Here is a 27,712-nt window from a genome sequence, read left to right on the forward strand (position 1 = left end):
TTATCGCTCGCTTTAGCGGCAGCGTAACACTCTGTCCGTTGTTAGGAGGTTTTTAGCGTTCGCCTCCTTTCCACCGCGCTAGGGGCGAAGTCGCGGCAGCGCCAGGCCTGAGCCTGCAGCGGGGAGTGAGAGGCGTGGCCACGGCGCGGGGGGGGCGTGGCCTCCGCGTGCGAGGCTATATAAGGGCGCGGCGGGGCCCCGCCCCTTCCAGGTGCAAGATGGCGGCGCTGAGGGCGGTGGGGTCGGCGCTGCTGCGGCCGGGCCGCGGGGCGGAGGCGGCCAGGCTGGGCTACCACAAGAAGGTGAGGGCCGAGGGGCCACAGAGCCCCGGGGCGGGGGGGGATGTACGGGGAGCCAGGGACGGGCCGTTGGCTGACGCGGTGTCCCCGCAGGTGGTGGATCACTACGAGAACCCGCGCAATGTCGGCTCCCTCGACCGCAACGCCAAGAACGTGGGCACCGGCCTGGTGGGCGCCCCGGCGTGTGGAGATGTCATGAAGCTGCAGGTTGGCACCGGGGACGGGGGTACCGAGGGCTGGTGTGGGGTCCAGCTCCGTGCCCTATCCCCTTAGGGGTGCGGCGAGGCTTTGCCCTCCCCTCCCCGCCCTCAAACGTCCCCTGGGGCCCTGCAGGCCCCGTCCGGCTCCCGAGGGCGCTGGGTCAGTGAGGGGCGTTCTCTGGGGTGCCCGGTGGTGCTGAGCTAGATGCTGAGGTACCATCAACTCTCTCACAGGTGGAAGTGGATGAGAACGGGAGGATCGTGGACGCCCGTTTCAAAACCTTCGGTTGTGGCTCAGCGATTGCATCGAGTTCACTGGCAACCGAGTGGGTCAAAGGGAAAACGGTGAGGAAGTGCCTGCTGGAGGCAGGGATGACAGCAGGGAAAGCCTTCGGAGCTGCCTGTGTTGGGGCTGTACGAAACAGCGGCTGGGGATCCCAGTACTGACTGCGTGCAGTAGCTTAGGAAGCAGGGACTGGTGACCCTGTCAGTGGCCTGACTTCTAGGGCAGTAGTTGCCTTTTCCAAGAATACCCATTAATCTGCACAGAAGTCATTTATGTCTTACGCAACAAGAGAAACACCCTGATTGCAGGTGCTGGGAGAAAGTGTAATTACAGATCATCTTTAGAGCTCTCTTTCTGTCAGACAAGAAATTCACTTCCCTGTTACGATAGAAGACAAAGAGACTTAAAGCTGCCCATCTGGCACCAGTCTCACACTGGTGTTCTTTGTTTCATTCCCACCACTGGGATGTTCCTTGATTCCAGCATATCTACTGTTACTTGGGATCTTTTCAAGGCCAGGTTGGATGAAGCCTTGGGTGAGATGGTTTAGTGTGAGGCGTCCCTGCCAGTGGCAGGGGGGTTGGAGCTGGATGATCTTAAGGTCCTTTCCAACCCTAACTATTCTGTGATTCTGTGATCTTCTTCCTTGTGGATTCTGTTGGCTTTGAGGTGTTAAAGCATTAAAGCACTCTGAGCAAATGCCTTTGTAGCTGGTGGTCTAGCTTACCTGGCCACTGACCACTCACTGATTGCATTTCAGGTTGATGAAGCATTGAAAATCAAGAACACGGATATTGCTAAAGAGCTCTGCCTTCCTCCTGTCAAACTGCACTGCTCCAGTAAGTAAAGGACCAACTGGTGAGGGTTCAAACACTGGCTTGTGTCTGAGAGGGAAACTGGGGGAATAGAACAAAGGCTTCTGAATGTGGCCATGAGGGAACTTGTGGTTTTGGGGTCATTCTGTGAGCTTTCAGTTCTCTCCCGTCTTGTGGAGCCTGCAGCTCAGCAGACTCATAGCGAACGTTCATGTTCGGGCTGGTGCTGCCTGCAGTGCTGTTCTTACAGCACATTTTGTTTGAAATGCCTTTCTCCTGTTCTTGAAACACTTGTTTTGGTTTTAGTGCTGGCTGAAGATGCCATCAAGGCTGCCTTGGCCGACTACAAGTTGAAGCAGGATTCAAAGAAAGAAGTGTCAGAGAAGAAAGCAAACAACGCCTGAACTGACTGTGAAGCTTGTTCTCGTTCCACTTCCTTTTGCAGTGCAATTACTTTAGATTAGTAGGATCTTGCTCACTACTAAAGCAAGCTGTAAGATACGCACAACTTACGCACAACGTGTCGCTGGAGGTGTGTGGACGGCCACTCTTGTGCTCGCACGATGGAGGTGGGGGGTTCAGCAGCCTCTCTCCTGTCACAGCTCCCTTTGGGGGAGTGAAGAAGGCTGCTCACCCCGGAGGGAAATTCCTCCTGTTCTGGTACTCGAAGGGCTGCACTTTTTCCTTTGGAAGATGTAGAGTTTTCTTAATATTTCACTGGAATTAATGGGAAACGTTGCCTTGGTCTTATTCTTTCTGTAAGAACTGGAGGTCTGTGTGTACAAACACGGGGTGGTTCATCTGCCACAGACTACAGCGGTGTCTGAGTTTCATTTCGCAATCTCAGTGCAAGTTCCTCTTCTCTGGGCTGGCAGGGTCGGTCTGTGCCCTCTGGGAATGCCTTTACATCCCTGCTGAGCTTTCCCAGCCTATTCCCAGTGTCTGAGCTGTCCCCCTGCGAGCACACAGCCTTTGAAAGCTGAAGGATTTGTGGGTTAAACCCTGCTCTGCGTGCTCAGCTCTGCCTTCTGGTGGTGGCTGCTCGTGGTCCAGAGGAGCATTCCCAGAGCTTCCCAAAACAAACAGAAAACACATTTAAAGGCTTTACCTGCTCTGGAGATATTAAAACACCCCAAAACCACCGGCTTAAGGCCACGTTGGACGCAGGGGCTTGGAGCAAGCTGCTCTAGTGGAAGGTGTCCCTGCCCATAGCAGGGGATGGAAGTGGATGAGCTTCAAGGTCCCTTCGACCCTAAACGAGGCTGGAATTTGATAAAATCTTAGCTAAAAACATGGAAAACCACATGTAATAACGAGTAGCTCATTTTGCTGTCTCTGTCCACAGCTTTGTTTCAGTGCAGCACAGGCCAGGGGCTGCTGCTGCTGTGCTTTGGCTCTCACAAGCCTGTCCTTACCTCAGTTCAGCACCACCCTATGCTGGCCTTGTCTCCTGCAGCAGGAATGTGCCTCATTCCCTGGGAACGGTCCTGTGGTTTTCCAGTCCAAAACCAAAAGAAAATGAGGGAAACTTCAGCCACCCACATCCACTTTGGGGCAGAATCAGCTCATTGTGCCTGTGAGAGCCCTGTGACAAAACACACACCCTTCCACAGGGGTTATCCTGATGCTGGGACATCGGGGACATCCCCAGCTGCCCTGTGGGATACAGGGACACAGGAATGTGCTGCTTTGGAGGCAGAAACCCCTCCTTCACCCCACGTTGCCCTCCCTGCTGCAGCCCTGTCCCAGTGCCAAGCGCCGCAGCTCCCCCACCCTTGGCTGTGGGGCAGGAGATAAGAGTTTCCTAGAATCAGCACGTCAGGGGGCAGATACCATGGGTGATAAGAGCTCGTCCCTGGCTCCCAGGGCTTCACCCCACAGCACTGGTGGTGCCTTCCAGGCTCTGGGGGGCACACGTGGGCCACAACCGGCTGCACCCCAGCACCAGTACGATCCAAGGAGAGCCCTGATGGAGCAGAGGCAGGGACTGCGCCTTGGCCGAGCTGCACAAACACACAGGAGAGGAGAATCTGCGTAGGAAAGGTCTTTATTATTAGCTGAAGGGGTTAAGGAGGCAAAGATCCAGCTGGGCTCTGGGCTGTCACAGCACTGGGGCACTGAGATCAAAGGATGGGTCCTTACCGCTAAATCCTCTCCCTTTAGGTGGGCAAGGATGGCCAAGGTCGCCACAGCCACCAGCAAAGCCAGCCCATGGTGCCCAAGGTCGTGGTGAGTCCCTGCCCTGATCCTTGGGGGTACAGAGGGAGCTGCACAGATCCCCCCCCCACCCCAGCCATGGTCCCACACCTCCATCCGGAGGGATCAGCTCCTGGATCACATCAGGATGCTTCTAAGTAGTAAAAGAACATTTAGGAGCGAGCTCAAGGTGGGGAACGAGCTGGAGCTGGGGGGACGGAAGCCCCTTGGGCAGCTGGAGCAATGGGGCTGATGGAGAAGCACCAGGGACCCCCAGGGCTTTGCCGAGGGGTCAGGAAGGGAGCGGGGACTTCATCGGGGCTTCCTCGAGCCACCACGTACACACGGAGCAGCAAAGCACCACCATGTCCATCGCGTGTCCACGGGGATCCCGGGATCACCCAGGACCGGGTCCCTGCCCTAGTTGCCAGCAGGGGCTGTGGGACCATCCCGGGGTGCATCGGGGGCTCCATCCTCAGCACATGGGGTTTGGGCAGGGGGCTGCTCATCCCTCATCTTCTTGCCTCCTTCCTCTTCCTCCTTATGGGCTGGGCTCTTCTCCCCCTGGCCCCCGTTGGCCAGCGGTGCCTTGGGGGGGGATTTGAGGCTCTGGGCCGCAGCGAGGATGTCTGCCTGCAGCTGCTGCCCACAGTCGAGCTGCTCCTCAGCACCGGGGTCTTTATCAGGCACCTCATTGAAGGCACGGGGTCCCCCCACCTTGTCCCGCTCATCCACGTACTTCTTCTTAGGGAAGGACGAGGGGTAGTACGCGGACGCCTTGTGCTTCTGCCGGACGATGACGGCGGCGCAGATGATGAAGAGGAGGACGAAGGCCAGCGAGCCCACCACCACCACCAGCAGCAGGTACTCCTTGAAGAAGGCCACCAGCCTGTCCAGCACGCCGCGCGGCGCCGAGCTGTTGGTCACCGTGGTCCCCACCACGTCCCCCGCGGTCGGGCCGGTCCCCAGTGTCACGTAGAGGATGGGTGGCGCAGCAGAGACCTCCTCACCATCCCCGCTGCCCCCGGCGTCGGGCAGCACCGCAACGTGCCGGGGTGCTGCCGAGCGGGCCGGGGCCGCCACCACCACCACCACCAGCAGCAGCATCAGCCACGCACCCATCGCCATGGCCCTGGTGCTCATGCAGCGTCCTGCGGGATGCAGAGGGGAGGGCGACACGTTAACACCCCGATGGAGCAGGACCCACGGAGCACCCATCGCGAGGGACAGGCGCAAGCATCCGAGCCCCGGCTCCGTTGTTCACCCATCGGGATTCCTTTAAGGACCGCAGCCCTCCATCCCAGCCTCCTCTCCCCGCCGCCGAGCAAGGGGCTGCGTTTGTTTTGCAACAGAGCACTACAAAAATAGATGGAAAGCAGCTGAGTTGCATTGCTCAAGCCTGGGGGCCGCTGCCAACAGCCGGCTTCAGACAGCGGCCGGTTAGAGAATTCCTGACGCATGGAGGTTTGCAGTGGAAACTCTGAGGCAGGCGGCGCTGCAGAGGGGCAGCCGCGGTGCAAGAGGCATTTCCCAACGGCTCATCCCAACACAGACCGTTACAAACGATTCCCAGCTGGAGCGTGGCTAAAAATAGGCTGGTGGCAGTTTGATCCCAGTGATGGGATGGGGCTTGGGATCCTCCAGAGCCATTGCAAAGGGGCAGATCTGGAGCTGGGGTGCAGCGAGCAGAGGGGGTCCCTGGCCCGAGCGTCAGGGTGCAGGACAGCTCCATCCCCTCACCGTGCTGGATGGGGCTGGCTCTGCTCTGTGCACATTGTAGGACATGGGATAAGCGTTTCCCGTCCCCACACACAGCCCAAAACGAAGAGCTGGGATGAGCCTGCACCCCATTGGGGTTTGGAAGTGGGGTACAACCATCCCATGGCCACCATGGCACACTCCCAAGGGATGGCAGCGCATTCCGGCTGTGCCACGTCCCGTAATGCCATCGAGCCATTCCTAACCCCCCCCCCCCCAGCTTGGCCCCACAACCTGGTTCCCCAGGACAATGCCCCCAGCCTCAGGCCCCCTAAATCCCAACCACCTCCCGTTTTGCCCAATCCAAGCCCACCAGGAAGGATCCCAGCACTGGGGATCGGCTCCTGGGCTCCTTCCCGGCTGCAGGGTCTGGTTTGTGTTAAACCAGAGCAAACAAGCGGCAGCAGTGGCAGGAGGAGCCCCCGGAACCCCCCCCGGGCTCACTGCAGGCTCTGGGCTCCCTGCGGTTACAGCACCAGCACCAAGGGGTTTGGGGGGCCAGGATGAGCCCCTTCATCCTCCCCCATTGCAGAGAGGGGCCCCTCAGCTGCGCTGGGGTCCCGGGAAGGTGAAGGCAGTAACTTGCCGTTAGCAAGATGTTAACAGCCACAGAGGGGCTGCCCAAAGCCCAAATCAGTGCCAAGCACAGGGCCTGTTGCCGCCCCTCCATCCCCATCCCGTCCTCATGCACTCCCAGACCCACAGCACGTCCCTGCCTTCAGCTTGGCCGGGCACAGGCAATTCCCACTTCCCTCTGCTCCCCGAACACTCAGGAAATCCACAGTTCTCACATCGCCCAGACACAGACCCCCCCGAGCCGAGCATCCCAGCGCAGGGACCATGCCCAGCGCTCACCCCAGCTCCCAAAGCACGGAGCATCCCGCACCCTGCTTCCGAGCCACCCCAAGGCTTGTGCTGCCGGTGGGATCTCACCTCGTCCGCAGGCACGGCGCGGGCAGGAGGGAGGGAGCCGAGAGGACGGGGTCTGTCCCGCTCACCTCGCACCCCTCCGGCTGCCTCCGGGATGGAGCCGCCTCCTTCTCCTCCTCCTCCTCCCCTTCCTGTGCTGCCCGGGCCCAGCTTGTTCTCATTAGGGCTGGTTTGGGGAGGGAATGTGGGAGGCCGGGGAGGGGCAGCGGCCCCCGGCCCCCTCCCAGATGAAACCCAGCTGGGGCTGGGGGGGGGGGGGGGGCTTCGTGGGCTTTTGCCTTGCAAGTAAAGGGGGGAGCCCCAGTGCCCCCCATCATCCCCACAGCACCGCTGGAAGGGGCCACTTTTAGGGTGCGAGTGGGGATGGGGGTCACAGCCTTGGGGTGGGGGTGTTGCAAAGGTGGTGGTTGCAAAGCCCCATTCCCTGGCACCCCCAAAATGCCGTTGCTCCCAGTGATGCCATGCTGGGAGCAAGCATGGCCCCCACCTCACTGCCTTTTGCTGTGCTCCTCTACCCCTCATCACCCCAGCACAGAGCTGGATCCATCCCTGCACCCCCAAACCCTGCCTGGGCACGCAGCACCCGAGGTCTGGCAGGGGGGGTTCTGGCTTGGTGTCTTGCTGTCAGTGTGATGTGGGGGCAAACAGGGCTTGGAACCCCCTCCTTGATTCCAGACCCTTTCCTAAACATCCCAGCCTGGAAATGCTCCGGAACAGCCCCCTCGGGGTGCAGGGGGTGCAGAAAACCACCCCATGGGACGGTTCCACGCCGGGGTCCGGCGCTGTCCTCTCTCTGCGCCCCCCACCGTGTCCTCAGGGCTGAAGTTGCTCAAGAGGCTGCAGCCGCGGGGTGACCTCATCCTCCTGCTATTCGCCTCTGTTTGTCCTTGGGGACCGGGGCCGGATCCCCCCGCCATAGCCCCAGCGCCCCGGGACCGCGGGCACGGCGGGGCCGGTCCCCACGGCCGCTGGCACCGGGAGCCGGCGCCAAAGGGAATCGCGGCTCCCAGAAATAACGGCTTCCAACCGCCAGGGCTGGGATCTCGCAGGGAAGGGGGAAAGGAGAGCGGCGGCGGGAGCGGCGCCAGCGGCAGCCGGATGCGCTCCTGCAGCCCGGGTGGCAATGGGGCCGTGATTCCCCCTCTGTGTGTCCAGCGATGCCGGTGCTGGGCTGAGCCTCCTTGCCCAGGGTCCCCATTCCTCCATGTCCACAGAACCCATCCCACCCTGGCCAGTCCCCACTCCTGCTCATCCAGGGTCACTATTATTCCGTGCCCAGGGTCCCCATCACTCCTTGCTCAAGGTCCCTATTCCTCTGTGTCCATGGTCCTCAGTCCTCCTCATCCAGGGTTGCCATCCCATCTCATCCACAGTCCCTATCCCTCCATGTCCAGGGTCCCCATCCCATCTCATCCACAGTCCCTATCCCTCCTTATCCAGGGTTGCCATCCCATCTCATCCATAGTCCCTATCCCTCCATGTCCAGGGTCCCCATCCTATCTCATCCACGGTCCCTATCCCGCCTTATCCAGGGTCCCCATCCCACCTCATCCACAGTCCCTATCCCTCCTTATCCAGGGTCCCCATCCCATCTCATCCACAGTCCCTATCCCTCCTTATGAAGGGTCCCCATCCCATCTCATCCACAGTCCCTATCCCTCCATGTCCAGGGTCCCCATCCCACCTCATCCACAGTCCCTATCCCTCCATGTCCAGGGTCCTCATCCCACTTCATCCAGGTTTCCCGTCTTTCCTCCTCCAGGATTACTATTCCTTTATGCCCAGAGTTGCCATCCCTCCTTACTCAAGGTCCCTATTCCTCTGTTCCCATCTTCCCATCTCGAGGGTCCCCGTCCCTCTTTATCCCCGGTTTCCATCGCGCCCTGCCCAGGCTCCCCATCCCTCCTCCTCCATGGTCCCCACCGTCCCCATCCCGGCTCCCGGTCCCTGCCGCGCTGCCCCGGGGCTGTGCCGGTGCCGGAGCCGCGGGGTCACCGGTGCCAGCGCACCCCGACCATTACCGCTGCCGTTTTAGCCTGCGGCGGGCGGGGGCTCTGCCCGTGGCGCTGGGCAGGGCTCGGCCCCGCTCTGTAATTTGGGGCCGCTGGAACGTGGGTCCCGCAGGGCCCGGCCCCGAAACCGGCAATTTGGGACGTCCCAGCCCTGCTCTGCTTCTAATTTGCTTCGCCGGGATGCGCCGTGCCAGGGGGACACCTACAGGGACTGATCCTGCTCCATGCCCAGCCCCGGGTGCCCAGGGACCCGCTGTGACACGGCCCTGGCAGCGAGGTGGCAGCAGATGGCACCTGAGCGGCCTCATCCCCACCTTGGACCGGGGGCTGGATGAGCGCGGAGCAATCCCTCTGACACGCACCCATCCGCATCATCGGATCCAGCAGCCTCATCCCCACCTTGGACCGGGGCTGGATGAGCCCCTGTGGGGGTGAAGCTGGATGATGGGAGCATCCCTTCACCTCTGCGTGACAGCGGTCCCTGTGGGCTCCCATTCCCCAGCCTGCACCATGTGCATGGAGGTTTAAGCACAGAAACCTTTGTGCCCGTTAGAAGCGATCCATGAACTCCTACGGCAGCTTTTGGCACGGCACTGGCACCCACATGGGAGGGGGGGGTCAGAGCAGGGCGCCCATGGTCAGGATGTCCCATCCGGAACCAGCCACCGGCTGCGGATCCCCCCCACCCGCAATGATTCACCATAAACATTTGCATCTGCAGCAGGGTGCGGGGCCGCTCAGCCCCAGATGGATCAAATCCCGGGACAACAGGAATGTAAACAGGGAATGGGGCCGGGGGATGTGGGATGGCCACCACTGAACGCGGCTTTAGGGGGCTGCGCACCCAGGGCTCAGCTTGGGGCACAGCGGGACCTGGAGAGCGTGTGGAGGAGCCTCACTGCTCTGTGTGAGCTGTGAGCATCGAGGGTGGAGGGGAGTGCTCGGGTGGGGATGGGGATGTGGGGATGGGGATGCAGGAATGGGGATGTGGGGATGGGGATGCAGGAATGGGGATGCTGAATCTGGGAAGGCAGAGTGAGGATGCTGAGCCTGGCCACAGCAGGGATGGGATGCGGGGATGGCGACGCTGAGCCAGGATGGGGATGCAGGGATGGGGATACTGAGGCAGCATGGGGATGCAGGAATGGGGGATGCATCCCTTACCAGGACGGGTAGGTATGGGGACACGGGGACACTGAGCCTGGCAGCACAGGGACAGTCCTGGCTGATTTCTCCTCCCTTGGGTGGCTCCCCCAGCACCAGGCACAAGGAAAGGATCAGGTTGGTGGCTCAAGGGGTGACCAACACAGGAGAGGGAGGTGGGACCTGGGAGCAAATCCAAGCCCCACAGCCCCCAGGCACCAGCAAGGCAGAGGGACCCTCGGTGGCCACTTTGGCTTCACTCTCCCCCATCCCTCCCAGCCACAGGCAGGGCCAGCCCTGGCCAGCACCTCCCTAGGAGGCTGAGAGCCTGTGAGCACCGCTTGCTCATGGGGACGAGCAGCGCACGGAGCCACCGATGAGCAGTGACAGCACCGGAGGCGTCCCCCCCGCCCCGCTGCAGGCGACCGCAGCGCAGGAACACGTTACACCACGACCCCCCGTCCCCATCCCGTCCTCCCCCCCTGCATTTCCGCCCTGCACCTCCACCCTTTCCGCTCCCACACCGCGGCACGAGGCCGAGCCCCACGCTGGGTCCCCAGGGCCGTGGTCCCCAAGCCCTGGGTCTGCTCCCTGCATGGGGTGGGATGTGGGTTTCACTTCCGCTCCCTGGGGCTGCTGCCGGGGGGAGGAGGATGGAGTAGTGGGATTCCAGCAGGGATGTGGGCAGGATGGGGTCTGTTCCCACAAGGAATAGACCATCAGGTCCAGGCAACGCTTTAATGGGGTCGGCCTCAAGGTCTGGGCTCATCCTGGGGACAGCAGCTCCCCGCCATGCTGGTCCATGTTAAAATAGGATGTTCTGGGATGCAGGGCCCACTCACGGAGCTAAGGATGCTCTGGGATGCAGGACCCGGTCCCACGGCTGAGGATGCTCTGGGATGCAGGACCCGGTCCCACGGCTGAGGATGCTCTGGGATGCAGGACCCAGTCCTGCAGCTGAGGATGCTCTGGGATGCAGGACCCGGTCCCGAGGCTCAGAATGCTCTGGGATGCAGGACCCAGTCCTGCAGCTGAGGATGCTCTGGGATGCAGGACCCAGTCCCGAGGCTCAGGATGCTCTGCGATGCAGGACCCGGTCCCGGGGCTCAGGATGCTCTGGGATGCAGGACCCGGTCCTGCAGCTGAGGATGCTCTGGGATGCAGGACCCGGTCCCGAGGCTCAGGATGCTCTGGGATGCAGGACCCGGTCCCGGGGCTCAGGATGCTCTGCGATGCAGGACCCGGTCCCGGGGCTCAGGATGCTCTGCGATGCAGGACCCGGTCCCGAGCCTCAGGATGCTCTGGGATGCAGGACCCGGTCCTGCAGCTGAGGATGCTCTGGGATGCAGGACCCGGTCCCGGGGCTCAGGATGCTCTGGGATGCAGGACCCGGTCCCGGGGCTCAGGATGCTCTGGGATGCAGGACCCGGTCCCGAGGCTCAGGCGTGCTCGGGCAGGAAGCTGCTCAGAGTCAGATTGTCGCCATCAGCCTCGGGGCCCCCATCCAGCAGCATCCTCGGGGGCCGGACCAGGGAGGGCCGGGGGCCGTTGGCGGCGCCGTCACCGTCGGGCGTCAGCGAGGGGATGCAGAGCATCTCGGTGTGGCTGAGCCGGCGCCGCGCCGTGCGCGTCCGGCGCCACAGCAGGGCCCCCAGCACCGCCGTGCACACCATGAAGGTGGCGGCCACCAGCGCCAGCAGCAGGATGCTCAGCAGGCACTTGCCCATCACCCCGCTGGGGTCCCAGGGCACCGGCTCCGCCGTGCCCCATGGCTGCGAGTCCCAATGGGTGGGCACAGGGCGGGCTCCGGCTCCCTTGTACCCGGTGGTGGTGGCCCCGAGGGCTGGGGGTGTCGCTGAGCGTGGCCCCGGGGAGGAGCTGCTGTTTGTGCCAATGGGCACCGTCGCCCCCTCGCTGGGTGACACGAGGTGGATGGGGATGGTGGTGATGCCCCTCTCGGGTGCTGCCTGTATGCCCGGCTCTGCTGGCAGCAGCGTGTCAGGCTCAGCGGATTCGGTTTCATCCAAGGGATCGGCTGCGGTTGGCACCACCAGTGCCCAGTGCAGGCTGGCGTTGGTGCTGGGTGCTGCTGGTGGTGCAGAGCTCAGCAATGGGTCGGCTTTGGGGGTATCGGTCTCATCCAGGGGATCGGCTGCGGTTGGCACTGCTGGTGCCTGGTGCAGGCTGGCGTTGGTGCTGGGTGCTGCTGGTGATGGTGCGGAGCTCTGCAATGGGTCGTGCTCAGGGGAATCGGTCTCATCCAAGGGATCGGCTGTGGTTGGCATCACCAGTGCCTGGTGCAGGCTGGCGCTGGTGCTGGGTGCTGATGGTGCTGGTGTAGAGCCCATAAGCGGGTTGGGCTCAAGGGAATCGGTCTCGTTGCTGCTGGGCATCGCGGTGGCACCGCGGCCAGGTCCCGGTGCGGAGGCACCGAGCTGCTTCCCGACACCGTCCCTCTTCCCACGGGCGAGCAGCGGGGCCTCATCCTGCACCCCCCAGACCCATCGCACACCCTGGTGCTGAGGTGCGGCCCCGCACGCTCGCAGGGTGCTCAGCACCAGCAGCACCAGCACTGCCGAACACGGCGCCATGGGACCTGCGGGGAAGAGATGGGGAGGTGAAACCGGGTCCTGCTCCGGCGGGAGGATGCTGAGCAGGATTCAGGCTGGAAATGGCCTCAAGGAGGGATTGCCCTTGAGCAAAGCCTCCTCCTCCCCTCCTAGAGAGGGGACTGTGGGTCTGGGGGGGGTGGATGAACCCCAGCCTCTTCCTGCTCCTCCTGCAGGGCTCAGCCCCGGCCCCGTGCTTGCTAAGAAAGCCTTGAGAAGGAAGTGGAGTGTCTGGAAATGGGAAACGAGCCGCGATGGAGGCGCCTGCTGCAGGATGGGGCAGTTGCAGGATGATGCCCGTGCAGAAATGAAACCACGGGGGGGGGGGGGGGGGGGTCACACAGGGTTTTTGGGGTGCTCCATTGTCCCCTTCCACCGGCCGGGCTGGTGCCGCGTTCCGAGGATGAGGCCACCATGAACCTGTGCATCTGCACCGCGGTTGGAGGGGCAGCAAACCCCCCCCAACCCCAAATCCCCCCTTACATCCATCAGTCACCAACACCCCCTCTGACAGCAGCATCCCTGCGGTCCTGCACCAACCGCATCCAAACACGGATCAACGCTCCCCTGGCACCGAGCATCCCCGTTAGGCTCCCACATCCCAGAACACCCCCCCTCCCCTCCTGCAAACCCCACTGACCAGCGCTGCACGGAGCACGGCACCCCTGGGACCCACACATACCCCCGAGCCTCTCTGCACCCGCAGCATCCCCAACCCAGCACCTCCCCATTGGCGCTCACCTCTGCCGGGGGCCGCGGTGGGACCCGGAGCTGCGGCTCCAGCGGGAATCACGAGCACCGGAGCAGGTCCAGCCCCAGGCTGGGTGATGCCGGGAGCCGAGGGGCGCCGAGGGCACCTCCGCCTGTGCAGGGAGGAGAAGGGGAGGCAGCACGGAAGAGCTGCTGTGGTTTCAGAGCCCTGCGTGGGGAGGACGTCACTCAGGAGCGGGGCCACAAGGACCGGGCCATGTGCAGGGTCCAAGGTGCCCTCTCAGCCCCCAAGGGCTGGGCAGGGCGGTGGGGATGGGGGTGCCCCCCAAAAGGGGTGTTTCACCCCTGCCTCGTGTCCCGGTGCCCACTGGGAGCTCCCCGGATGGCTCAGCCCCACTGGTGGCTTTGGTTGAGCTGGGTGCTGAAAGCAGAAGTGATGCAAACCTGGTGCCAAGGGCTGGCGGCCACCCCGGGCATGGTGTGGGCATGGCCATGGGGGGGGGGAACAGGTCGTGGTGCACCAAGAGGTGACAGAGAGGGACCCCAACACTGGGAAATGGGCTCCACAGTAAGAGGAGGAGGAGGTTGAGGACCTGGCTCAACGCCTTTGTGCCGGGGTCCTCCTCCAAGCACCAGCGATGCTGGGGAGCTCTCGGGGGGCTGCAGGGAGCCTGCAGGTTGCGGCTGTGTCAGGGGCACGTTGTGCTGCACCGGCTGGAGCACCCGCCCTGACCGCAGGCACCGGGGCTGCGGCTGCAGGAAGGATGCTGCAAGAGCACATCCGCTGCTGCGGGGGCCATAAACAACACATGGCCCCCGGCAGGACCACGGGCTGGGCTCACCCCATCCCTGCCGGAAAGGCCCTGGCCACGGGGTGGAACACACATGGAAAATAGGGATCAGGTCTGGGGGAGCAGCTGTGAGAGGGCAGAGGGGGGAGCAGCAGCCCTGGGATGGGTGCAGGGTGTGCACGGGTGGCCAGGGAGCATCTCATCCACAGCATCCCTGTCCCATCCCTGGGCAGCAGGGTGGAAGAAACACTGCCGCCCCAAGGGAAGGCTCCAACCTGGATGGGGACCGAGTGATTCCATCCCCAGCTGGAGCTGGCATTGCTGCTGCAGCACTTCCTGTGCCCTTGAAGGGGGTTTCAGCTGGGGAAGACCCATGCTGGTCCTTCCAGAGATTACATCACCCCAGTCTTGGCCAAGACACCCCCAACATCCCTGCCATTAAGTCCATATGGAGCCAACCTCTCGGGTTCACTCACAGGGAAAGCAGCAGCAGCAACTCCTGGTGTGTCCACAGGGATGGACCCTGGATCCCCTGGGACACAGCGGGTGAGCAGTGGTGCTCCAGAGGACAGTCCCTGCTCAGCCACAAGCCCACGCAGCCGGGTTTCTATGGCTGCAGTTAAGGGGAGCCCCATCACGGGTACGGTTAAACCTACGGCGCGGTGGGGGCAGGACGCAGGGAGGCAAAGAAGCAGCAAAGCAGAGGCAGTTTATAATCAATGACCTTTATCTTTTGAAAATGGAAGCAAAGATTTGGACAGATACTATGGCCGCTCTATAAGAGCGCATCTTTCAGGACTCGGCTGGTTCTCTTCTGGGATATCACGGCTACAAAAAGCTTCAGGCACTGACTCCGGTTGAGCCTGGGTAGGCATCAGGTCCATGAAATAAACCACAAGCTTAGCAACTAAATCCTCTGCCCTCCTCGGACCATCTCCCGCACACCGGCCTCTTGGGGCGCTTCCATCCATGGCTCCAAACACTCATTTCGCTCCAATTCAAACCCCCAAAGCATCCCCAGGCCTGGAGGGACCGGTCCACACGGACACAGAGCTCAGCGGCGGGGGGGAGCATCACGGATGGGGTTGGTTTCCAAAGAAAGGCTTGGAATCAAACTGAAAAACACACATTTACTGCAATACAAAACCAGCACCAAACAGTCAAGTAACCCGGAGCAACTGGATTGGGAATCCAGCATCAGTGGTCATGGATACTCCTGCTCCTCCTCCTGTGCTCACCACTTACAACACAAAACCCCACGTGGATGAAGCTTCCATGCAAGCAGAACACATCCTCACCTCCTCACGTCCCCCTGCAGCTACGTCACTTGGCCATCCCCACGGTGTGGTTTCACCTCACACACACACACACAGAAACACAGACATCCCTCCAGAACACAGAATCCTCAACCTGCAAGCTCTGAACATGCAAACCTTGGGGAGAACAGGGAATGTGAAGAGTTCTAGCTACCCTAATGCAAAATGAGAATCGAAGCCATCACTTCAGCCCGGAGGAAGGGACACGTTCCTCCTGCCGAGTGGCAGCCACCAGAGATGCTGCTCTGCTGTGGTGGTTCCAAGCACACTCCGTGCGTGCAGCTCAGGGATGCAGGGAGCTGTTTCAGGGAGCAGGACAGGCACTGAGGTTCCTCAGCCAACAGCTCTCGGGCACCCCATAGTCTTTGTTCACTTTGGGGTGCCAACACTGCCCCAGCACCACCATCCAGCCCAGTGTGGATCCCACTCACACCACAGGGACCTGCCCCTGACCCAGGCAGCCCCTTGCAGCCAAAATCCTTCTTAAGCAGAGCTTGAGACCTCCAAGAAAGCCCATGAGGAGCTCACGAGCCCGGTGTGCTCATGGGGTGCCTCCCGCAAGGATCCCAAAGGACCATGTGGGAAAGCAGCTCTGCAACCGGGATCAAAACCACCCTCCCCAGTCCCTGCTGCTCCACTGACCTGGGAGAGAAGCGCCTGGAGCTGGAGGATGCTCATCTGATCTGGGAGCAAATGGCTTCACAGAATCACTGATGGGTTGGAAGGGACCTTAAAGCTCCTCCAGTCCCAATCCCCTGTCATAGGCAGGGACCCCTTCCACTAGAGCAGGATGCTCCAAGCCCCTGTGTCCAACCTGGCCTTGAACACTGCCAAGGATGGATCTCCAGCACGGTGCTGGGCTGAGGCAGGAATGATGGAGAGGAAGAACAAGATAATAGCTGCATTTTGTTTCTGGAGACCCGTTGTGACAGAGTCACTTGGCTGCTGCTAACGCTGCTTTGGCAGCAGAGCCTCGGTTTCTAACATCAGCACTGAGTGAAGGGCCAGGGGATTGCAAGCTCGTGGCATTCAAAAGCTTCTCAAAGCCAATGAGCATTGGTGGTGCAGGAGCAAGTATTTACAGCAACACGTGGCTGGAACAGAGAGAACCTGGAGGCCCCCATGGCTCACCTGAAGCTATGCTCCATGGATAAAGGTAGAAACATCACCTGCATGAAAGGAACTTCTGCCTCAAAGTAAAAACCTGCCCCTTCTGCACATGGCTGGAGGAGTCCCAAACACGGGGATGTTTTAGAAGGGCACCGTGATGCTAGTTTATAAGTGGAGTAAAAGAAGAGGTGTTCTGGGGGGGAATCACCTCATTCAGACTGACTTTTGATGTAAGCAGCCAGGCAGCGGTGATGGGGACAGGGCAGGGAGGCAGCAGAGGCAGCTCCTGTGGGGTCTCAGCAGCAGCCTTGGCCACACTGCGAAGGAAACCCATCTGACTGCTCAGAACCTAAGGTTTATACAAAATAGCTTCAGTTTTGTTCTCTGAACAGTAGAAACACCCAGCACACACACACACACACACACACACACACACACACACAGAGGCCGTGCTGTCCCTGGGAATTGAAAACACAAATACTGCAAAAGTGGCAAATCAGGAAAATAAAAAGCAACTTTTTTTTTTCTTTTTTTTTTTTTTTTCCTCTTTTCTTTTTTTTTGTTTTTTTTTGGCAACTTTAAAAAATGGTTAAGAACAATGTGGCCTTGGTCCCTACATCTAGAAAAAAGATCTCTGGGCACAACATCGAGAGTCAGGATGGATGTGTCGTCAAGAACATCTGGGAGGGGAAATAAAACCCTGTCAAAGTAGCACTTATTTCTTGTGGCCTTGGTTGACACAGTCACAAAATTCATCAAAACATCAGGAAAAAAAGAAAAAAGATCTTTCACTAAAAAGCTTGGCTTGAAATCATCGCTCTCGTTGACGTGAACTGAGGAGAACAGGAAAGCTCGGACTGGAATGCTGCAGGCTGCTGCTTGCTCAACTGGGAACTGGGATGTGCCTGGGCTGGCGCCCCGCTCAGTCCGCGATCTTTGCCATCTGCTGCTCCAGCTTGGAAATGCGCTCGTCCTGGTTGGTGATGGTGTCTTTGATGGATTTCAGCTCTTTCAAAATCTCATCCAATTTGGCTTCGTTTTGCTGGAAGACAAGACAAGACAAGAGGTGTGGTTGTGAGGAGAGCGGCTGGGATGTGCTCTTGCAGAGGGGAGTCCCAAAGCAAGGGGCTTCTCTGAAGTGGGTCCTCACGCTGCCACAGCTGGGATGCTCAGGGCATGGACCAGCCTTTCCAGCGCCAGCAGAGCAACCTTGGAGGACATACTGGGCCCACATCTGCTCTTTAACAACCTTTAAGGACCTGCTTGACTGACAGAGGTCACTTCCACATGTCTGTGTATTACTGTACCTGTGTTACTTACAGAGCCCACCTACGGACTTGTACAACTCCTTTTGGGCCTGCCTGGGCTCAGGTTCACTGGTCCCACTGCCTGGGCTGGGTTTTACACACCAGGAGCTCTCCCAGGCAGGTGGGTGGCTGGAACAAGAAGCTAAGCCTTCCCTTGTGCCACAGGCCCCAGTCACCTTCCACAGCTACACCCTGCCTGGAGCTCCACAACTCAAGCACCACCTCAACTCCAGGTTACCCTCTTGGCACCCAAATCCCAGGGTACTTAATGCTTGAGCTTTGTTATAACTGGTTGTGAGGATGCAGCACCCTGGTATTCATGTCTCATGTCCCAAAACGCTCGTGGACTTTACTCACAGTGTTTGAGGCATCAGCTGCTTTCTTTGGAGCATTTATGAGATCACTTTTCTTGTTTGCTGCAGGCTTGTTGTCCAGTATGTTCTTCTTGACCACCTTTAGATCCCTGTTCTTGCCTGGAATGTACCCATGCTTCAAGGAGATGAGGAGGGGATCGGCATTCTTCCCCTCAAACCACTCCTCTGCTTCCAGAGCTGCCTCTGGACCGGCTGTATCAGGGTACAGGTCATCCTGGAAGAGGTCCGACTGCAAGCCAGAAGAGATGAATTGGTCAAGTGCTTTGGGGCTGGAAGGCACGAGCTGGCTTCAAAGACATAAGCGGGAGGCAGTGCTCACCTTTCGAGGAACCGTCATGATGATGGGCTCACATTTCCTCTCGTGAAGCTTGAAGAACCTTTCACATCAGAAGAGAAGGCGTGACTTAGACGTGAGGACAGCCAGTGCTGTGCAAAGGTGGCCTCGGTTGGGCCGCTCACGTGCAACAGCGTAAAGGGAGACAGAGGAGATCAGAAACGAGCAACCCTAAGGAGTCACAGCGCTAGGACCTGCAGGGTCCTGCAAGGGCTGGAGAAAACCACCCATGACTGGTACCAGTGACTTCAGAGAGTCACGCTCTGGCCAGGAGGGATGTCACACCAGTGATTCACAGGTGTGCACTAGTCAGCCTTCTGCTCACTGCTTGCAGCCCTGCTTTGGGCCAGTGCCACAAACTCCAACATCCTCAGCCTGGCCACCAGGCACTGCTGCTGCAACATTCACCTATTTCAGACAAGCCCAGACTCTGCTCCCTTCTCAAGGCTTCCTGCTCACATTAATGACCAAAGGAGCACCCAAAGGCTCCAGGGGCAACATCCAGTATGCTCCCTGGCTTGCACTATCTGGATGCAGAAGCAGGAATTCCGGTTTCTGAATCGCCGAACTTGTGATGGAGTGGCTTGCTAAGACATCACCCCTCATCCCGACAGGCTCCCTCCTTACCTGGCAATCTCACACTTGTTCACATCAAGGCCCCTCTTTGGCATGAACCCCATGCCCCTCTGCGGCTCTTTGCTGCTGAAGGTGTTGAGGTAGTGAACATAGGGGGATTCATCCGTGATCTCAAAGTAGCGAATGCTGCTGTCACCCTGCAAGGAACACAAGAGGGATCGCTGCAGAGGGGCCAGGGCTCCCCAGGCCCACAGCCCACTCCCTGCCAGGCCAGGCAGCCATCACTGTCATCCGACAGCCTTTCCTTCCAGGAACACTAACACAGACCAAGGCACAGTTTACAGCTCTATTTATCCAGGCTACAACTTCCACTGCTTACCAGTAGAACATCACAGAATCCCAGGCTATGGGATTCTGCCACGGGCAGGAACCCCTTCCACTGGAGCAGCTTGCTCCAAGCCCCTGTATCCTTGAGCACTGCCAGGGATGGGGCAGCCACAGCTTCTCTGGGCACCCTGTGCCAGCGCCTCAGCACCCTCACAGGGAAGAGCTTCTGCCTAAGAGCTCATCTCAGTCTCCCCTCTGGCAGGTTAAAGCCATTCCCCTTGGCCTGTCTCTACAGGCCTTTATCCAAAGCCCCTCCAGGTTTCTTGTAGCCCCTTTTATGCAGTGCAAAACCACTGTAAGGTCTCCCCTGAGCCTTTTATTCCCCAGGCTGAACAAGCCCAAACTATGTCTCCTCTCAGGCTACTCAGAGCAATTCCTATCAGACCATACACTGCTGTGTTCTGCCATCCATGGGCATCAGAACTACCATAAAGGTGAGTCCACACCAATAAGAGGTGTTTTGCTGACAGTATCCAACTTGTTGCATTAAGAGCAGCTTTACCTGAGTAAATCCATGTCAAAGAAACATCCAGTTACCAACCAGCCCTTCACAGGCTCTCTGATGGCTCTGCACAGTGAGGATCCCACTGATTTCAGAGCAGCCCCATACATCTGCAGCCCTGACCATTGCTGCAGTACCCATTTTTTGGTTCTAGCTTGGGGAACATCTCACAGGCATCAACCATTAACAGGAGTTTCCCTCTGATCATTGCTGCAGTACCCATTTTTTGGTTCTAGCTTGGGGAACATCTCACCATTAACAGGAGTTTCCCTCTGACCATTGCTGCAGTACCCATTTTTTGGTTCTAGCTTGGGGAACATCTCACCATTAACAGGAGTTTCCCTCTAAAGACACCAAGTGATGCCAAAAGCTTCTTTTTACCTTGCCACACAAGTAAATGATGTTGGTATCTGGATCGTAGAACGGCAGCAGGACCCCATTGCTGGTGTCCATCTCATGAAGAGCTATTGGCTCCTCCATGTTTTTCTGCAAACAAAAAATGCCAGATGTAATGAAGAACGGAAAAGCTGATGTTAACACAGGACCATGGCATCATAGCACCACAGAATGGCAACAGTGCTCTGTAGCTTGTGAACACGCAGCGGTGTCTCCTCCATGCCGAAGGATGTGCGTGTTCCACGTGCTGTAAGAGCCCCCAAAATCCCAAAGGATGTTTTAATCACAAAATGCAATAAAAACAGGCCCCGAGGAAATTCACAAAGCGAAGGACAAGGCGTGACACAGCCATCGTGCCAGACAGGATTGCTGCTGCCTTGCTCTGCACATGTAACACACAGAACGAAGCAACCTTCACGCAGCTGCTCTGCTCTCACACCTCCTCGGGCACCTCAAACACGCAGCTTCAGCGCTGCTCTTGGTGAGACAGCAACTGGTACATGAGAACTCATTTCCTTTACAGAGTGCACATCCAGCCTAATACCTTCTGGCACAGGAAGAAGGAGCAGGCAATGGAAGGAAGAGGGAATATGCTCAAGTATATGAGCTGTGAATTTAGTGAGTGACTGCAGGCCTGGGCTAGTAACTCAACAGACATTACAACAGCAAAGGGTAACGGGACAGGAACCTACTGGATTCCAAAGGGCAAGCTGCCGTTCGCTCATGCGGCTGAAGCCAGTTGTGAAGATGTTTCCATCAGCAAGGAAAATGGCTCGCATGGGCCGGGCTCCCTCATGGGTTTTCTCCTTCTCCTGGAAGAGATTGACAGGTTATGAACATTAAGTTCATTTACAGCAACGAACAGAAAAGCCCATCCAGTGGTGGCTTCCCTCCCAGGTGCATGGATTCACTGGCAGGACACACTGCTCCTCCACGCAGGATGCCAGCTACATGGAGCAACATCCACCTATCTTTGCCTGATGCTGGAGAGAAGAAACCAATTACTAAGCTACTCAAGAAGTGGTCATTCCTGGCTCGTTTCAGCTTTGCCTATCAGACTCCTGCAAGGTGGAAGGCAGACTTCTTTGCAAGCTACAACACATACGCAGGCTGCTAAAGCACTGCTTTGCGTATGTAACTTTGGAACTGGAATTATACAAAAGGATTAGAAGTGGAATTACACTCCTGCAGGTTTTAAAACTGAGCCCTAAAATCCTTGTTCAAGCACTAATCCCAGTAAACCCAGACAAATCCTTTGACCATTGCTAGCCCTTCCGTAGTTTCGTCCTCACTTTGACTACACACGGTGTATAGATACCAAGCAAGAAGGTTCTTTCTCTATATGCTCCTACTAACTCTCTGCTGGAGTGAAACCCAGCTGCACCCTACCAATTCCCATGCAAACTTACAGCAACAATTTCTTGTTTCCTGGGGTCAATAACTCGAACTTTTTTGTCTTTGGAAGCTGTACAGATGAGGCTGCCGTTGCGATTCCAGCTCACGTTGTAAATCATATCCACATGCATGTCATCCAAGTTTATGAGGGCTTCACCTGTTCCCACATTCCAGATGATGATTGCATTATCACAACCTAAAATAGAAAGCAACAGCTAAAGTCACAATACTGGTGTACACAGATAAAAAAGCCAGCAGCAGGGAGCAAGGAATAAACCTGCTGCAGCTCCAAGCCTCAGATGCTCTCTTAAACACACTCCATCCACTTTCACGTGCATCGAACTCCAGGCAGCACATCCTCATTCAAATACAGGCTCAGGGCAGGGACCAAGAAGCCAGAGCAGGCACCAAACTCCTCCCCTGAAAGTGTCAATCACCTTCTCAGACAAAGGCAGGAGTGTTTGGGCACTGCTCCCACAGATGGCCACCACCTCAACCAGTGTGCTGCCTGCATGCACGGGGCAGGCAGGAGAGGTCCCTGGCAGAGAAGAAGCTGAAGGGGATAGCAGGAGATGCTGGCGGGGCTGAGGGAGGTCTGCTAAAGCCTGCCCTGGCCACTGCTACTGCAGGAGCTGTGTGCAAGAGCTCCTAGGTCTCGGCTCAACTGCAGGACGACAGAGCAAGAGACCCCCAGAGCAAAGAGGCAACGTTCTTCCAACTCTATAGGTGAGCATACTGGCTGGCAGCCAGTCACTGCCTTCTCAGGACAGAGAGATTTGTGGTAGAAAGAGTCACAGTGGCACAGATGTAAAACAGGCAAGCGACAGCAGGAGAAAGAGCAGAACAAAGTGGAAAACCAATGTCAGGCAGCAAAGCCAAGGTCAGCAGCTTCACAAGGACTGCAACCATCAGGAAGGTGGTTTTGCTCAAGAAGATGAAGAATAAAGCCTAAGACTGAGATGACAGCAAAATAAAGAGCAGGTCTGGAGGACCAGGTAAGGGAAGGGAAGCTCAATGTGTGGACTGAGCTATTCCTCCTAATGCTCCAGAGGGGTGAAAACATGTAACAGGGCAAAAGGTAACAATCCCCCTGAACTCCCAAAGGGCATGAAAGACATCCAGAACCTGTCTGTTGTCACCAAGAGAACCCTGGAGACCGCAAAGACCAGACAGCCTCCCTTCTCTGTTCCCTGGGAGCAAACCTGCACACACATACCTTGCTGCCTGTGAGTCTGAGCAAGCTACTTAAGAAAAATCACCTCCTTTTGTGTGTTCTCACACTGAATTTCACTGCATTAACTGCTACAAGGTCTGCAACTCCAAGCATTTCTGGGGAAAGCAGATCAAAACCAAACTGGTGCCTCAAAAAGCATTTCTATCAACAGGAGTCACACAGCTCATCTGACAGCCCAGCTGAAAGGACTGGCTTCCTTTATGGGGTGCCAACCTAAAGGTCACACTGTGAAAGCCTCGGATCATGCTAATGGTTAATGACTTCTCCATTTCATTTCCATAATGATGTGACTGTGTCTCTGTGGTCCTTGCACAGAACATATCCCTCAAGGAGACAATTTGGGAAATGCTGCAAATGAAAGCTTGTGGAAGGAATTCTGGGAAACCTTGCAGGGATCAGTGGGAAAGGAGGAAGAGTTGGGCCTTTTAGAGAAGCACGTGAGAACAGGGGTGAGGAGGGTGCAGATGTGAACACTTATCAGTGGATGAAACTTGCAGATCAAGTGAAGTCTGGAACGATTTTAATACTGTAATTCATGCCTCCAGACAATTTCCTGGCTCTTATCCCTGTGAACTGAAGATAATATAACTGAAGCCAAGATAAGGAGGGGGCTGCGAGCCACGTGTCCCAGTGTCTTGTGATTCACCATCCCCAAGCAACTTGGAGAGAAGGAAAAGGAGTCATGAAGCTCTTCCTCAAAATACCCAGTCTGCAAGAAAACCGTGAGGGAGGAGAAGGGAGGAGAAGGGAGGAGAAGGGAGGAGAAGGGAGGAGAAGGGAGGAGAAGGGAGGAGAAGGGAGGAGAAGGGAGGAGAAGGGAGGAGAAGGGAGGAGAAGGGAGGAGAAGGGAGGAGAAGGGAGGAGAAGGGAGGAGAAGGGAGGAGAAGGGAGGAGAAGGGAGGAGAAGGGAGGAGAAGGGAGGAGAAGGGAGGAGAAGGGAGGAGAAGGGAGGAGAAGGGAGGAGAAGGGAGGAGAAGGGAGGAGAAGGGAGGAGAAGGGAGGAGAAGGGAGGAGAAGGGAGGAGAAGGGAGGAGAAGGGAGGAGAAGGGAGGAGAAGGGAGGAGAGAGAAGATGCTTGTGGACCCCATCAGACACGGTACCTGCGCTGAGCAGCACGTTGCGCGCCGTCGGGTGCCAAGCCACAATGCCAACTCGCTTGGAATGACCTTCTAACACCACCACTGGCTCTGTCAGGGACAGGGTGAGCCCGTTCTCGGGAATCTGCCACACCTGGAAAGGAAAGGAAAACTGGTTAGTCGAGGGCCAACCCCTCTGAAGAGTGCTGTACTCATTTGCTTCCTGTGCCCTGCACCAGGAGTCCGAGCTGTCACTTCTCCCTATTAACAGGAAGGGACAATTGGGGAGGGAATTGTTCCCAGCCACCAATGAAGCTTCAGCTCATCTGTGTGCAACATCCTTCTTATTGCCAGCACATAAACACTGGCTACTTACCTGCAAACACCCCTTATCCCTGTGTCCAGAGACGCATCCATCTCAGATGCCACCCGACAGGGATTCAAACTAATCTGCCTTGCAGCAGCTCAAACTCCATCTGAACAAGCTGCTGTCTTATCAAATCATGCTTGTCCCTCGGGGGATAATAGTGCAGCTACACTGGTGCCTTCTTATTTATTAGTTTCCTCCTGCCTAGAGCCTCCTTTCAGATGCCACTTAACTGGGGAAGAGCACTTTGGTTCTGGCAAAGGTTAAAGCAGCCCACGTTAGCATTGGAAAAACTACCTTTGACTGTAGCGAAGTGCCTGTTGGCTTCCTGCCTCCTTGCTTACACAACCCTTGTGTTGCAAACCTCTCCAGGAAAGTGCCATCAGGAGGAGGAACAGACCCCCAAGGATTGTAGGCCACTGGCATTCCAGCTGTGGAGTCAGAGCAGGTTCATGCACTGAGGGAGGCGGCTTCTGCAACTGGCCAGCACCAGGGATGGGAGAGACAAAATCCATCACCCCTTGCCCCAGGGCAGGATCAGCCCGACCAGAACTATTCCTGCAATTCAGCCCTGGACAATCATCTTTGAACTGAATTTGACCTGCATGTAGTGCATTAAAGAACTGAACAGCAAACCCAGCAGTGAGCAGTTATAGCTACCTATAGGTAGGTGGCAGCATCAGAGCACATTTGCTTCGCCTTCCATTGTTTGCTTTATCTGCAGATAGGGAACAGGGCTGCCAGACCCTGCCCACGATGCCCAGCCAAGCTGTCAGAGCCGGCAGATGTGAGCAGAGTGGATTTCGGAAGCGAGGCAGACAGCCATGCACGGGGGTGACATGGATTGCTGTGCTAATCCCCGTTCCTCCCTCCTCACAGGAGCGGCTGCTGCTTAAATAAAACCCACTGGGATGCAGTAACTCCCAGCACGTACCAGCTCCCCTCTAAATAACCCTAAAACGATTCCATTTCTCAGCAGTGCAGCTCTCAGCACCCTCAGGAGGAATGACAGCGGCAGACACACAATTCCTCTGCAAGGGTACAATTCCCTCTTTCTCTTCCTCCCTGATGAACAGTGCTAACAAAAAGATGACACAAACCGAGGCTTTTACCCAGCAATCAGGCTTTAACAACTGGGTTGCAGACTGGAGAAGCAGGATGTCATCCTGCTCGCTTGGAATCCAACACCAGCCTTCCCAGTGACTGCAGGCACAGCAGGCTGAGGACTAGGCTGAAACACAACCTGCCTTGGGAGCTGCAACAAATCGTTTCACCTGCCTGTTCCACGACAAAACTGGGCTGCAAAGCTGTCAGTTCTTACAGAGGCAGCTTTCTTCTTGCCAGTCAGGAAATAACAACCTGACAGCAGCAACAGTTTAAACCGTGTCTGCTGACAGAACTTTAATGTCAGTCTGCTAAAACTGGTACCCACACTTGATGCTGTAACTGTATGCAGATCTCTCGGATAAACCACCTCCAAACCTCCATACTGTCAGCACTGATGCAATGCTGCAGAACACAGAGGCTGGTTTGGGTTGAAGGGACCTTAGAGCTCATCCAACTCCAACCCCTGCCACGGGCAGGGACCCCTTCCACTGGAGCAGCTTGCTCCAAGCCCCTGTGTCCAACCTGGCCTTGAACACTGCCAGGGATGGGGCAGCCACAGCTTCTCTGGGCACCCTCACAGGGAAGAGCTTCTGCCTAAGAGCTCATCTCAGTCTCCCCTCTGGCAGGTTAAAGCCGTTCCCCTTGGCCTGTCTCTACAGGTCTTTTTCCAAAGCCCATCTCCAGGAATTACCTGAACCAAGCTGAAAGAGAACTTGAGAGCTGGGAGATGCCAGCAGAGAAGGCAAAGCAGGAGAGGCCGGGCTCCGATCTGAGGTACTGGAGATGCCCAGCAGAGCATTAGGTGACAAGAGAGCAGGGCTAGAAGATGTTCCATATGAGCAGCTCTGGTGTGATCCCTCTACCAGGCAGGCAGATGTTGGGGCAGAGCTGACATGGGGATAGGATACAGAAAAACCACCAAACCCACTTCTTCATTAGGTGAAAAGGCCACAACAGCCGAGACTGACCCACGCAGGCTGATGTTACACTGAGGATTAAGCAGGGAGCCAGACATCTGGTTACTCCAGGGTCTTGAGGAGCTCTTAAAAACAGCAAGCCTTGATGAACACAGCTTTCTCTTCCCCTTTGTTGGGGGGAGAAGCTCTGAAAACTGAATTTACTCACAAAAAGACCCAGGAGCAGCACTCTTGGGCCACACTTGACCTGCACCCAAGTCACACAGGGTCAGAGCAGCTTCTACACCTGCAGCTGCAGCCAACCTTCCTCCCAGCCAAGGGGCAGCCCGAGCAAAGGGACCAGAGATCCCCATTTCTGTTCTGCGCTGCCACAGCTGGGAATGATGCTGGGATCCTTCTGTGCAAGTGCAGCTTCACAGCAAAGCAACTTGTGTGCCAGAAAACTCCAGGGCCAAGTTTAACGGTGAGCCAGCGAGTGCAGGGGTTGGATAGGAGGCAAATTACCAAAGGAAAGGATGTTTTAAGAGCCCCTGGAGGACACAGATATTTTTCTTTAAGGGAAAGCTCCTGTAGTTCCCAGCAGCTGCAGAGCCGTGTAATCCTCTGCAGATTACACCGACTATTGACCTAATAATCCTGCCTGGTATTGCAAAAAAAACCCCAAAAGCCAGGAGTGTGAAAGGTCAGGGAAGGCTCCCAAACGGCCTGGCCCACTCATTCCTGCATAAGGTGGGGGCCTGGCTTCAGCGTGGGATGAAACTGGGTTCAGAGGGCAAACTGAGGAGCGTTCCCTCTGGATGCAGAACCTGGCCTGTGAAGGTGAGAACACAGGATGAATACACAAAGCCCTCAAGATGAACGGGACATCAGCAGCAGTTGGCTTTTGGGGGTTTGTTGTTTTGTTAACGTGGTTGGGTCTGTTTGTGATGGAGGAAGTGAAGTCACGCCACAGTGCTGTGCAGAGGCTGGGGCTCAGAGGAAGAGCAGCAGGGAAAGGTCTTGCACAAACAGCATGTGAGGGAGAAAACACAGCCAACTTTCGTTGCACTATTTTGCAGCCTTTAAAGAGACCCCAAACCTGTCCCTTCTGGCTCTGCACCGGCCTGCAGAGCAGACTAAGTCAGTCTCCAGAAACAACATCAATCCTACATTCACGTTATCTAAGGAAACAAAGGAGGGTTTATCTATATCCCTGGCTCTTGTATCACTGCAGGATTTGTGCAGCCACTTTCTGTTGCTGTAAGACCTTCGAGCTGGTCCTGGTACCACATCAGAACTGTCTGCTGCCAGGTCAGCGTCCCAGGGTAAGGACAAGAGCAAGGGCTCTGGGTTAAGCTTTAAAACAACTTGCTCAACCAGATGAGCTCTCCTCTGGCCAATACATGCAAACTCTGAGCATCCACCTTGTGATGAAGCCAATTTTCCATATCTGGGAACGGCCCTTCTGATACTATCTAGAAGCATTTGTGGAATCAGACATTTTCCAGCTGAATTAAGAAACCTGCAGTACATTACAGGCATTCAGCAGAATATCAAGCATGACTATTTAAGTAATTCCTTATTT

At 57.2% G+C, this 27,712-nt stretch overlaps 4 protein-coding genes across 5 annotated transcripts in view; 1 reads left to right on the forward strand and 3 right to left on the reverse strand.

The window, feature by feature from the left end:
• The first annotated feature begins 147 nt into the window (after positions 1-147).
• Positions 148-4,167, forward strand: ISCU (iron-sulfur cluster assembly enzyme). 2 transcript variants are annotated; one of them, XM_061466460.1, is made up of 5 exons: positions 148-302; positions 393-506; positions 734-844; positions 1,546-1,624; positions 3,764-4,167. In XM_061466460.1, exons 1-5 carry the CDS (start codon positions 219-221, stop codon positions 3,844-3,846), a joined length of 471 nt encoding a protein of 156 aa, XP_061322444.1. In that variant the 5' UTR covers positions 148-218; the 3' UTR covers positions 3,847-4,167. The 2 variants fall into 2 exon arrangements, with proteins under 2 accessions (XP_061322444.1, XP_061322443.1); XM_061466459.1 differs by lacking the exon at positions 3,764-4,167 and adding an exon at positions 1,907-2,414.
• A 25-nt stretch (positions 4,168-4,192) lies between these two features.
• On the reverse strand, positions 4,193-6,711 carry TMEM119 (transmembrane protein 119). Its single transcript, XM_061466458.1, has 2 exons — positions 6,488-6,711; positions 4,193-4,947 (listed from the first exon to the last, which is right to left on the reverse strand). The coding sequence occupies exon 2, from the start codon at positions 4,937-4,939 to the stop codon at positions 4,217-4,219; it is 723 nt and encodes a 240-aa protein (XP_061322442.1). The 5' UTR covers positions 4,940-4,947; positions 6,488-6,711; the 3' UTR covers positions 4,193-4,216.
• Positions 6,712-11,009: 4,298 nt separating this feature from the next.
• SELPLG (selectin P ligand) lies at positions 11,010-13,457 on the reverse strand. The gene is made up of 2 exons (XM_061466450.1): positions 12,990-13,457; positions 11,010-12,235 (listed from the first exon to the last, which is right to left on the reverse strand). Exon 2 carries the CDS (start codon positions 12,228-12,230, stop codon positions 11,079-11,081), a length of 1,152 nt encoding a protein of 383 aa, XP_061322434.1. The 5' UTR covers positions 12,231-12,235; positions 12,990-13,457; the 3' UTR covers positions 11,010-11,078.
• A 3,054-nt stretch (positions 13,458-16,511) lies between these two features.
• The window catches only part of CORO1C (coronin 1C), a 41,367-nt gene continuing 30,166 nt past the window's right edge, over positions 16,512-27,712 (reverse strand). The window contains exons 4-11 of the mRNA XM_061466411.1: positions 23,782-23,911; positions 21,462-21,643; positions 20,745-20,864; positions 20,038-20,142; positions 18,819-18,964; positions 18,177-18,234; positions 17,841-18,086; positions 16,512-17,218 (exon numbers count right to left, since the gene is read on the reverse strand). Of these exons, the coding sequence (XP_061322395.1) occupies positions 17,099-17,218; positions 17,841-18,086; positions 18,177-18,234; positions 18,819-18,964; positions 20,038-20,142; positions 20,745-20,864; positions 21,462-21,643; positions 23,782-23,911 (1,107 nt within the window). The 3' untranslated portion in view covers positions 16,512-17,098. The remainder of the gene's footprint in view (positions 17,219-17,840; positions 18,087-18,176; positions 18,235-18,818; positions 18,965-20,037; positions 20,143-20,744; positions 20,865-21,461; positions 21,644-23,781; positions 23,912-27,712) is intronic.

This window comes from Pezoporus flaviventris, unplaced genomic scaffold, assembly GCF_033815535.1.
Source record: "Pezoporus flaviventris isolate CSIRO_AGI_PZ_B2104156 unplaced genomic scaffold, CSIRO_AGI_Pfla_v1 ptg000041l, whole genome shotgun sequence".
Classification (NCBI taxonomy): domain Eukaryota; kingdom Metazoa; phylum Chordata; class Aves; order Psittaciformes; family Psittacidae; genus Pezoporus; species Pezoporus flaviventris.